Source organism: Leptopilina heterotoma, unplaced genomic scaffold (genome assembly GCF_015476425.1).
Source record: "Leptopilina heterotoma isolate Lh14 unplaced genomic scaffold, ASM1547642v1 Lhet_90, whole genome shotgun sequence".
Classification (NCBI taxonomy): Eukaryota; Metazoa; Arthropoda; class Insecta; order Hymenoptera; family Figitidae; genus Leptopilina; species Leptopilina heterotoma.
This window is the reverse complement of record NW_025111194.1, coordinates 854,505-867,190: the sequence shown is the minus strand read 5'-3', so window position 1 is coordinate 867,190 and position 12,686 is coordinate 854,505. Positions and strand designations below refer to the sequence as shown.

General features: G+C 30.1%; 1 protein-coding gene across 1 annotated transcript; it reads right to left on the bottom strand.

The window, feature by feature from the left end:
• Positions 1 to 1,936: 1,936 nt before the first annotated feature.
• Positions 1,937 to 10,556, bottom strand: LOC122511818 (achaete-scute complex protein T8-like). Its single transcript, XM_043627313.1, has 3 exons — positions 8,938 to 10,556; positions 8,351 to 8,818; positions 1,937 to 2,234 (listed from the first exon to the last, which is right to left on the bottom strand). Exons 1-2 carry the CDS (start codon positions 9,642 to 9,644, stop codon positions 8,362 to 8,364), a joined length of 1,164 nt encoding a protein of 387 aa, XP_043483248.1. The 5' UTR covers positions 9,645 to 10,556; the 3' UTR covers positions 1,937 to 2,234; positions 8,351 to 8,361.
• Between the last annotated feature and the right edge of the window lie 2,130 nt (positions 10,557 to 12,686).

The window sequence follows — 12,686 nt, the reverse complement described above, 5'->3', positions numbered from 1 at the left end:
AAAAAATATATTTACAATAGATATAAATTGTTTTGTGGTTATTATTGCTATTTTTCTGTCTTTCTCACTTTTTTCTTTCTTTTTTCTTTCTTACTTTCTTTCTTTCATTCTTTTTCACTCTTTCTTTTTTCTATCTTTTTCTCTCCTTTTCTATATTTGTTTCTCTTTCTTTATCTCTTTTCTCTATTTATTTCTTTCATTCTCAAAAACCTTGAATGTACATTGAAATTTTCTCGCTTCGAAGAAATGGTTTTCGAGAAATTATATTTATAAATTGACACATTCATTTTTAGTGACATTATTTTTCTTGAAATCCTGCCAAAAAGTTTCTCTCAGATCAAATTTTTCGCTATTCACGTAAAAATAAAGAAATAATGGAATAAAAAATATAAATAAATTTTTTTAATATATACGAAATATATATTTGTATATTGTAAATAAATTTTTATTTATTTACTTTTAATTATTTATTTACTTTTAGTTATTTATTTCCATTTATTTATTTCCTTTTATTTATTTATTTACTTTGTTTTTTTCTTTACTACTATTTATTTATTTACTTTTGATTATTTATTCATTTCTATTTATTTATTTACATTGTTTATTTATTCACTTCTATTCATTTATTTACCTTGTTTTATTTTGTTTATTTTTTTATTTTTCAAGAATTGCGAGAAATATTTGAAAAAATTTATTTTTTTTTAATAATGAATTTTGTTTATTTTAAAAAACCGGTATTTTATAATTAAATTAAAAATACACTCTAATAAATTATTAAATATTTTTAGAAAATAGATTTCTTTTTTTACGTCATTTTTTATTTTATTCTATATAATGCCCGCTTTTTATCTTCCTTATTTATAATTTTGAAAAAAAATTGAGCACCAAAAAGAACAATAGGACTAGTTCACAGAAATATTTGTCCCTTTTTCTTATTTACGATGATACGTTAAAATAATTAATTATTAATATTTATTATTATAATTGTAGCAAATAATTATTATTTTCATTGAAATGAATAGATAAATAATAATAAATAGTTATTTATTTATTATTTATTTATTATTTACTTATTATTAATTATAAATAATTATTAGGCATAATTAATAGTTATAATAATAAAATAATAATAATTCTTATTTTTAGTAACATTATAGAAATATTGTTATTAACATAATTATTTTATCATTGTTAGTATCTATAATAGTTATTTTACTGTTATTATGACTATTTTAACTGTGATTTTTATAAACAATTTATTTTTTTGCTGTACAATAATAGGACGAATTTTCACATGGTAAAAAATGGAAAATTTCTACCGTGTGAAAATTTTTTGTACAACTAAATTACAGGAACTGTTTTTTTCTTTCTTTCTTTTTCTTTTTTTTTTGTAAAAAAGTTATTCGAGAAAAATGCGCCTTGAAAAAAATATTTTTAAGGCACCTTCTTAAAGACACTTCTGGACTCGTCGATCACTTTATTATTAGAATATTACATATATTTTTATCACTTATCGATTTCACGGGCGGTTTTTAATAAAAAATTTGCGCTTTTTGTGTTTTGTTAAAAAAGAAGGAATAAATATAGAAAATTAAAAACGATTTTTTAAAAATTTTAAAGTAGAAAACTGACTTTTTAATGTAAAAAATTAAAAACTTTGTTTTTAATTTAAAAGTATTTTTTAATTTAAAAGTAGAAAAAAACTGGCATTTCAATTAGAAAATAAAAAGAAAAAATAGAAAAAGTAAAAATCAGGAGAAATTAATTTTTAATTAGAAAATATTTTACATTCAAAATGTAAAACTAACGCGTTTATTTTCATGCAAATTTTATAAACTTTTTCATAATTTTCATTTTTTGTTTTTATATTCAAAAATATAAAAAATTCAAAAATTAGGTTTTCATAAAGTTTTAAGTTAATTTTTTTTTGAAAAACTTGTCAATCCTTCTTTTTTATCACACTGAAAGTCTTATGAAATACTGTTTTAAATTATACTTATTACATTTTCTTTACATTCATATCGCATGCACATTCGATTTCATCGTCTAATTTTTTTCTTAAAAATCAAAATATAAAAAAATTTAATAAATAAATATTACAAGTATAATATAAATTAATTATTGTGTCAATGAATTTTAAATTAAATTAAATAATTTACAATTTACAAATTACAGACGCTTTGGATATTTTCCCCCCACCTTCTCATCTCTATCTCCTTGAGGAAGAATAATATCTGCAACAAAAAAGAAATTTACAAAAATTAATATATATTAATAATAATATTTTTTTCTTCTGTCATTAATAATAATAATATAAAATAAATAATAAATTTATAAAATATAGAAATAACAGTTTGTTGAGTATATTAATAAATTTACATACTTGTTTTACGTTTCTAAATTCAGGTTTTATTCGATTGCAAATTATTATGATACTTATACAAGAAGTTTCGTTTTCAACGCGATACGCATAGAAGGTGGAGCGAAATGCTGCGCACGAGTCAATTTTCAGTTTGTGCGCATCGTTCTGAGCGTGAGCGTTTTCTTGCAAAAAATGTTGAAAATTTTTCTTTCATTAATTAATAATTATTAATAAGAAAAATTATAAGAATAATTATAAGAATAATTATAATATAAAAATAATTAGGAATAAGAAAATAAAATTAATAATAAAAATCAATAACTAATTAATTTGAAAAGAAGACCACTTTCAAAAAACGTTCCTTTTTTGGGGAAAAAAACAATTAATCTAAATTTAAAGGGTCCAACGGACAATATAAAAATCAGGCAAAAAAAAAATATGTCTGATTTCTACTTTTTCGCCAGATAGTGAAAAGCCGTTGAGATATTTAATGTTGGACGTCGCCTGAGAAATATTGTTTGGCAAAAGAAATACTTTCTCGGTTGATTCGTGTATACTATATATATATATGTGGAGATCGAATATGCCCCTTAGGTCTTTAGGAGGGAAGAGAGGATATACTTTTTGTAAGCACCCAGGAGCCCATTGTTGCTCGTCCCATTGTCAAAAAATTCCCGTACGCACGATACACACTAAGATCCCCATATATATATAGCTATAAGATTCGTACCTGGATCGAGGAAAATTAAATTCGGGATGCCCCGTCGAATTCGCAGGTTTTACCATCACGTATATACATATAGTGTGTATCGTGGGAAAAAAGACGTTGCTATCATCTCCCCCTGATTTTTAAAAGGACGCCCTTTAAATATGGGGAATCTCTCTCTCTCTCTCTCTCTTTATTTTAAAATACCCTCGGCGTTATTAGTTTGTTATTTTCCATTTCGGTAAATCTTTCGGTTCTTAATTTATTGAAATATTTTTTTACTTGACTTACACTATATTTAATTTCTGTATTTAATTTCTCACTATATTTTATTTCTTACTATATTTTTCTATTGAATTTTACATTTCATTTAGAAATTATATAATTTTCGTTCTTTAAAATGAGAGAGAAACGGTTTTTTTGAGGTTATGTTATCCACTAGCAAACCTTAAAGTTAAAATTCTTAATCGATTCCGATTCCGGTTATGTTCCCAAATAAGAATATTAGACCAAAGAAGGCGGGGCCAAATGCTGCGCAAATATCTATTTTCAGTTCGTGCGCATCGTCGCAGTGCGCGCGCATCCTAAAGGCCTCTCTTCAATAGGATCCCAAGAGGACATTTCGCAAACACACTGCGAAACTATAACCTCAAAAATTTGTCTTCGTTTTTGTCTTATAACTCAAAAATTAACTTATTTCTTAATAATTAATGCTTAATTATAAAAAAATTACACGAGAGAAAAAACCAGGGGAAAAAATGAAACTATATATAGAAAAATACAAAATAGGAGAACAAATATGATTCGAAAAAAATATACAATGTGAAAATGGCAAAGAAGAAGAGTTGAGAAGTCGCAAAGGGACCAAAGGAGAGAGAGTAAGAGAGAGAAGAAGGGAGGGGGAGAAAGAGAGAACGTTCAGTAATTTACGACAATTACAAAGTGAGGTCATCTACGAAGTTTACGAGATGCGTCGACGCGGCAAATTAATTCAATAAATTCCTCCCTGGACTGCCATTCGCTTATCGCGAACTCGACGTCAAGCCTCTTATATGACCGAGCCGCGCAGTGAAAATGAATCCTTGACTTAAACTATAATACTCTCGGAGACTAATTTTTTTAATAGCCACCTAGAAGTGTGAAAACTTGTCTCTAAGCCGTAATTTATTCCTCTTTATTTTTTTATTTATTTACCCCAGGAAGAAACCTTTTTATCTTTCGATTTCAAAACAGAAAATATTTAGAAGAGACCAGCAAATTTTTTGTTTATAATAAAAATTTGTTTGAACCATATATAGAAACGAGGGATTTATTGTAGAAGTACCATAAGAGACTCAATTTTCCAGAAAGGGCGGGAGATGATTGAATCTATTATGGTACTTCTGCAATAAATTTATTTGCAGAAGTACCATAAGAGACTCTACCTTCCAGAGGGGGGGGGGGAAGATTTTGTCTATTATGGTACTTCTGCAATAAATTCCTTGATACAACCTTCTGGAGGGGATGAGGGGAAGGTTGAGTCTATTATGGTACTTCTGCAATAAAATCTCCTACTGGGAATTTAAATCATCTTTAATTTTTTTTAAAATCCTTATCGCAGCTGGCTTTATATTTTCGTACGACAATATATTTATCGCAGGATTTTCGTAGGGGACAAGGAAAAAAAAAGAACTTTCGTATGGTGCCTCAACTCTCAATGATAGTCCATTATTATTCTTGCAAATTATGCCGGTGGCACCCGCATGTTTCATGAAACATGCGTATCAATCTTATCGACGCACTTTTCTCGTGTCCTCGCTTTTAAAAACGGTCGATCGTGACCCTGGTCGATGTGACACTCAAACACACCTTCCAGGAATTATATTTCCCAATTGGTAAAAAGAAAAAATGATCATCAAATACTCGAGAAATTTTTAAAGGGACAAAAATTAATTAATTTGGTATCATCAAGAAAATAGTGTAATTATTATGATTATATTGATAATATAAATAAAAATTAGGTAAAATATAGCATATACTGATAATATAATTATAATACTAAATTAATTAAAAAGAGTTATTGAGTTCTCCAGACATGACTATATCTTCTTATGTTCAGCTATCACCTCTTTAATAATTGATCCATCCGAAGGTCAAGGGGATTTTTTTTTAAAGGAACCATTTCTCGTCGTGCGACTAAAAACACAAGACCTATGTCTACATTTCTTCCTTTTTGGGTTTTATATATATATATATATATTTTCTGTTTAAGGTTCTCTTTGAGAAGCATATGGTATCCATACTGTGGCCGACATCTCGATCGTTTTGCTGTCCATATGGCACGCTAGTAAGTTTCCAGCGCCGTTTCGTGGCTTTAAGAGTTTTTGAGAGTCGATTTTATACACATAGAGAGACACGAACGTTCATATATATATATGTAAATATATGATCACGTATGGCGCACGTTCTTCTTTCTCCCTTTCTCAGGAAACATCGCATATTCTATATTTGTAGCTGGATAATGTCTCCAGACCACTGACAGAGTCAGTGTGTACATGGTATTATAGGGTCTCTCACAAACAATTTCCAGACTAAACACATCAGGAATATTTCATAAACGATGAAGTCAAATTTTGTTTTTTTTAGAATTTGCGGATTTTTAAAGTTTTGGGTTTTAGGGAATCTATGAGGGTTTTTTTTTTAACGAATTGTGAAGAATTTTTAGGAAACTCTTTTAAATCTTGAAGAATTTTTAAGGGATGTTCGAGAATTTTAAATGACCTAAAAGAATTTTAAAAAATTCTTAAAAATCTTAAGGAACTTTAAAGAATTTTTTAAAATCTTAAGGAATTTTAATGAATTTTTCAAAATTTTAAGGACTTTTGAAGAAAATTAAGAATTTTTTTTAAATCTAAAAGAAACTTTAACGAAATATTAGGAATCTAAAGACATTTTTAAGAATTTTAAGGAATCATAAAGAATTTTAGAGAATCTTAAAGAATATTAAGAAATATCTTAAAGAATCTTAAGGAATTTTAAAGAACATTAAGAAACTCTTTGAAATCTTATTAAATTTTAAAACATTTTAAAGAATTTTAAGAAACTTTAGACATTCTTAAAAATCTGAAAGAATCCTAAGGAATTTTAAAGAATTTTAAGGAAATTTAAAGAACATTAAGAAACTTTTAGGGTATCTTAAAGAATATTAAGAAATAATCTTAAAGAATTTTAAGGAATTTCAAAGAACATTATGAAACTCTTTGAAATCTTATTAAATTTTAAAACATTTTAAAGAATTTCAAGAAACTTTGGACATTCTTAAAGATCTTAAAGAATCCTAAGGACTTTTAAAGAATCTTTAGGAATTTTAAAGAACATTAAGGAAATTTTTTGAAATCTTATAAAATCTGAAAACATTTAGAAAAGTTTTAAGGAACTTTAAAGAATTTTAAAGAATGCTAAGGAATTTTAAAGAATCTTAAGGAATTTTTTAAAAAATTAAGAAAATCTTTGGAATTTTATAAAATCTAAAAATATTTTGAAGAATTTTAAGGAATTTTAAAGAATCTTAAAGTATTTTAAAGAACCTTAAGCGAATCTTGAGTTATTCTTCAGTAATTTTAGAGGCATCTTATGAAACTTTAATGAATTTATAAATAATCTTAAAGAATTCAAAGAAATTTAAAACAAATTTTAATAAATCTTAAGTATAATCTTGAAGCATCTTTGAGAAGTTCTTTGAATTTACAAGAAATTTTTAAGACTCTTATGAAAATCTTAAGGTATCTTCAAAAATTTTTAAGGAACCCAAAACAATTCTAAGGTATTTTTAAAGAGTTTAAAGAATTTAAACGAATTTTAAGGAACCTAAATCCTAATTTAACTTTAAGAAATCTTGACTAAATTATAGTACATTTTAAAAAAATTATGTGGAATTTTGAAGAATCTTAAGAAATTCTTTAAAATCTTAATAAATTCTAAATGACATCTTAGAGAATATTAAGGATTTCTTAAAACATTTTAAGGGAATATTTAAGTATTCTTAAGAAATCTGAAAAAAGTTTAACGCCTCTTGAAATATGTTGAGAAATTCTTTAAAATCTTATGCAATTCTGAACGAATTCTAAATAATTTTTAAAAAATGTTAGATTCTTAAGAAATTCTTAAGGAATTTTAAAAGAATTTTAAGGAATTCTGAAGAATCTTGAGAAATTTTAATAGATCTTATAACGAATCTAAAAATTATTTGTCAATTTAAAATGACAAACGTCTTCGGAAAATTATACCAATTTCTTCGAATTCTATACTTACAAAATTATAGTCAGCAAAAATAATTTTTGGCATTTCCGGTTTACAGGGTACGATTTTAAAAAAGTGTACAGTACAACATGTGTAGTTATAACAAGTTTCTCATATGTATGAAGTATGACGTCGTACTGTAAAGAATTATTATTTTCATCGGGAGGCAAAGTGGTTCTTTAGAAAAGGAGAGTCGCGTCTGTTATATTTTTGGATGACAACCACGTGCGTCTTCAAAATACACGAGTTTCTACTTGCAACCCGCACATCCTCTCTTTCTCACTGTCTCCACATCGTCACCACGTGCATTCGAAAAGACGACGTGCCAAGTGAACGAGCTGCCTGCGTTCTAACAAGAAATGAACGCACGTGGTCTCCCACGTGGATATACAAGACATCCGTGTTTGAAACACGGTAAGTACTTTACTACTCTTTCATCAATAACCAAGAACAATTTCCTTCTCCAATTCCCGAGACACGAAACGGAAATATTTTTGTTAATTGAACTGTTAATTTCCCTTTTTGAACTTTAACGGAAATTATAAAAAAAAAATATGCAAAAGAAGGAAAAATTTGGTTCTGTTTTATGGAATTTTGTATATTTCCGAATTCGGACTGATGAAGTTAGAGCGTGCGCAGAAGTTTTCTAGGTCCTTTAGTCATGCGCAGTAATTAACCGCAAACGCCCGATTGGGTACCGAAAGGTATTACACCCACTGCGCATGTTTTGAGTTCGTAGAATTCTTTTGCGCATGCTCCGAACTCGTACTTGTCTAAACTTGCGTGAAATAACTAAAATTTAGTTATTTGGATTAGAAATTACCTTCAAGGAGTAATCGCGTGAAGCTAAAATTCACGGTAGCTACTCAAGGATAGAAAAAATAATAATTTCTCCAAATACCTCCAAGGGATATTTAGTATACCTAAGATAATTTAAAATTTCGAACTGAATTTCATTTCCGATTGTTTTTTTTTAAACAGACACCCTGAGATTATAAACTCACCGTATGTGCGGTTAGACGTGCGTCAGTCGTTGAGCGTGAGTTTGAGTATGGTGAACCAGTCGTCCCTGTTCCTGTTCCCACCAGCTGACGACGTCCATAAATTCGCCAGACTCGGAAGGTTCATGCTTATAGTACAAAGCGCCCGAAAATGGTTCGGGACTTGTGGTATAGATAACCGTTGTTCCCGCCTCGTCTTCCGGATGAAGGACCTCAACAATCTCGGTACTCCCACTGTATGGCGAGAGAATGACTCTGGTTTGCAGATTCTCCTCATTTTGAACCGGGCAAAATTCATTTTTCACCACTACTGGCGACGCCACTGATGTTGGCGAAAAACGTGCGTACGTCCCTCGTGATTCGTTTGGTTCCACATTTTCCTCGTCGCCAATGGTTTGTCCATAGTAGTCACTAAGGGAAGTTCGTTTTCTCTTTGCTGTTGTGGTGGCAGTTCGGAGATTTGGTGATAATCTGAAATTTAAAGGATTGTTATAGCGAATGCTGATCAAAGCTAGTAAAAATCCACTAAAAGGCATTTGCCCTTATGGACAACATTTGTTAACAGTTTTTTATTAACAGAAGATGATTACCTGATAGCTAGGGAATTCCTCTGCCCACGTCGTTCGTCATCATCATCCTCCTCCTCAAGAAGATAATCCCCATCCTCCTCTTCCGGTTGGGGTACCTCATCCTCCAAGGACAATCTCTCCCCCGAACCATTGTGCGTACTACTCGAAAGTACACTCCCACTAGGTGATGGTGTAGCAATTCCCTGATCAACAACACTACTAAAATCATAATCCACCCCATCAGCTTCGGACAACAATTTCTTCAGACCCCTAATGTACTCCACAGCCATTCGGAGTGTTTCGACTTTTGAGAGTTTTTTCCCCCGATCGCCATAGCCGGCGGCTACATGATTGGGTATGTAGGATCTAAGTTTAGTGAAACCGTCATTAACCTGCTTCACTCGGTTCCTCTCCCTGGCATTGCGTCTAGCAACTGCCATCGGTGGCGGTTGACCATTCTTACCGTGTTTCTTGAGTCTTGTCGAATCGTACGCAGGTAGAACAGTCACTTGCTGCTGGACACTTATAGCACTGGTTGGATTTGCATTTACTAATGGGACACTTTGATTTGACACTAGGACACTTTTTGGCGCTATTATTTGTTGACGAGAATTGCCGAGAATGTTGCTCTCATTGTCCTGTAGTGTGCGCAGCAACATCATTTGTTCGCGATCGCTGTTTGGTATTTGGACTCTGTTGCAGAAGACTGTTACTCCCATTGTCGTCATTTTTGATCCAGATGGAGCGAAGGGGTCCCAGGGAAGAGAATTTTAACCAAGGGTACAAATTGTAACTAAGAATTGTAACCAAGAATAGTAAAGTGTACGAAAGTTAACCACAGGTAAGAAAAGCAAAAGATTAACAACTCACTAAATGGTTAACAAACATTCAAGATGCTTCTTTATTTTAACGGAAAGATAAAGTTACTAATTGAAAAGATACGAAATTTGGTTCAAATGACAAATATGTTTTGGAAAACACTAAAAGAGTTTCGCTTAGTAACGGAACGAAAAGAACAAATTGGCAAATAGGACTAACCTTCCGGAAAAGTTTGCGAATTTCTCTCTCATATTAGCGGACATCCAAGAACTATTATTCGGAATATTTGGCTAAATTCGGATTCAATATTAATGCAGACTTCATTTGCAAAGCAATAATTTGAAGCTTAGTTGCTATTTACTACGAGCAATGCAGCAAACAGTATGCAGAACGTATATATAGCAAATCCTCTGCTAGAAACTAAAAACCCTTTGTAACTTTCAGTACAAAAGGGGTACTTCCGAAAAACCACTTTCCTTAAACCACAGAATTTAGAAAATTGTACAAATCACTTAAAACATCATTACCGTTTTTCAAAATGGAGGTACACTAACGGCTTTTTAACCGCGCACTATTTCTGCTAGTGAACACTCTTTGGAAGGCACAAACTATTCCCAAAACACTGTTACTTTAAAATCAATTAATACTTAATTGCAATTACATTATATGGTAAAAACAATAATAATTAATTGAAATTCGCGTTAATCGTACCGCGTGCTATGCTCGGCATGGCGTCTACATTGAGAATGAGCGCGGACATCCGATAGATGGGTTGGGTTTCAGCGTTTACAGAACACCCGAGGGAGAGAGTATATGTATGTATGTGCGAGAGCAAGGGGGATGCAATAATGTAAAAACGAATTCGAGCGAGAAGGACGAGAACTTATTTGAAGGGGGGAAAAAAAGAGGTGTAATGGTGGGGATTTTGAGCACGCGCCGCAGTAGTAGTAGTAGTAGTAGTAGCAGCCCTCACGTTTTTCTTTACTCGACCCTTGTTGTATACGCTCCCCCGGAACTTGAGAGAGAGAGGGAGACAAAAAGAGAGAAGGAAGGAGAGAGAGAGAGGAGAGAAAGCACCATATGCCAGGAAAAGAATCGGGCGCGTGTACCATGTACCCATAAGAACGAATTTTCAACTTCTAGAAAACTATTGTAGTGGATAAGGATATGATGACGATGACGACAATTGATGATTATCATGGTCCTCACGACGTGAATATATGGTCACGATGGTGAAGATACTTAAAATAATAATGATAATAAAAATAATAATAATGATGATGATCATGATGATGATGATATTAATAATGATGGTACTAACAATGATGATAATAACAATGATATTAATAATGATGGTACTAGTAATGATGGTAATAGTGATAGTAATACTAATAATGATGATACTAACAATGATGATGATAATAATAATGATGATAATAATGATGATATTAATAATGATCTTGGACCATAACAAACTAGATAGTGAAAAACAAAAGAGAAAGAATTTGGGGAAAAATTTTGCTAACAAGCATTTCAGAGAAACAAAGTATTGCTACACATATAAAGGTACTAAAAAAATGCTATACATGTTATATATTCACGTCAAGTTGATACGCAAACTATTCATCAGTATAACAGTGATTACCATACGTGAGTAGGATGATAGCCCAGAAGACATTTGGTTGTTATAAATGCCCTGAGGGCATGATAAAAAAATCAGCAGCGATCCCACTGACCGATCTTTGTCGAATAAATTTATTTGGTCATTTGCATTTTTTCAAAGCACACCACCATCAGCCCTTTTTCTCCTAGGCTTATATGATAGGCATCTTTTTAAAAAGGGCCCCATACGAAAAAACGCTCGCGAGCGCGCGCGCTCTGAATATTATAATTGGGTTATACTTTTCAAACTACCCATATAGGCCATTTTTGAACATCATCACGTGCAGGGATCTTGGAATGTTTATTTCATCTTTTTGTCTTTTTTGTCGATTTGAATTTCTTTTTGTATTATGTGCGCGTGATGGCAAAAAGAATTAGAATATTAGACTCCGGTAGAGGATTACTTAAACTATTGTTTTATTTTGGTATACCATCATTTTTTCGACCATTTGAAAGACAATACCGCGATGATAATGATTTAGAGTGGAGGAGGATCGGTTTACTGGTTAATAAGTGGGAAAACGTCGGGAAATGTGAAACCGAAACAAAGGACAAAAGTGGAGATATAGAATCTAAAGAAGCTGGAGAGTTAAGGATTACGTTGTTAGAAAAAATCTTTTGACGTTCTTTTCTTTTTCATATATATATAGAAAATATTCTAATTTGTTCTTTTGAGCCTGTCTTAGGATAATTTTAAAAAAAATTTCCATCCATTGTGTATAAGGAACAAAAAAAGTAATAAGAAATGCTAATTTTTACAATTTTTATTTTTGTTTGAGGTTTTTGATAAAATTTTAAGCAATAATTCAATTATTTTCATAAATAATAAAACTCATCAAAGAATTTTTAATTATTTTTAATACTATTTTTAATTAATTAATCGAAAATTCAATTATTTTTACATATATAATAAGTTTTCCACAAGAATTCAATTCTTGTGGAATTCAATAATAATTCAATTATTCTTTTAGATTTTAATAAAATTTTTCCCAAGAATTTAATTTTATTTACATAATTAATTCTTCGAAAGAATTCAATATTATGTCGATAAATATCAAAATTATTCCCGAAAATTCAATTATTTTGAGACATTTGAATAAAATTTTTTGCAACATTCAATTATTTTCAAAAATAACAAAAATTTTTACAGAAATTCATTATTCTTTTTAAGCATTTTAATCAAATTTTTTTGCAATAATTAAATTATTTTCATAAATAATAAAATTCTTCTCAGGAATTCAATTATTTTTGAAAATTTGAATAAAATTCTTATAGCAACTATTCAATTA

Excerpts from the sequence above, each read along its gene's own strand:
- LOC122511818 (XM_043627313.1), bottom strand. The coding sequence starts at position 9,644 with ATGACGACAATGGGAGTAACAGTCTTCTGCAACAGAGTCCAAATACCA. Across the intron at positions 8,819-8,937 it reads AGGAATTCCCTAGCTATCAG|ATTATCACCAAATCTCCGAA; the intron begins GTAATCATCTTC and ends TTTAAATTTCAG.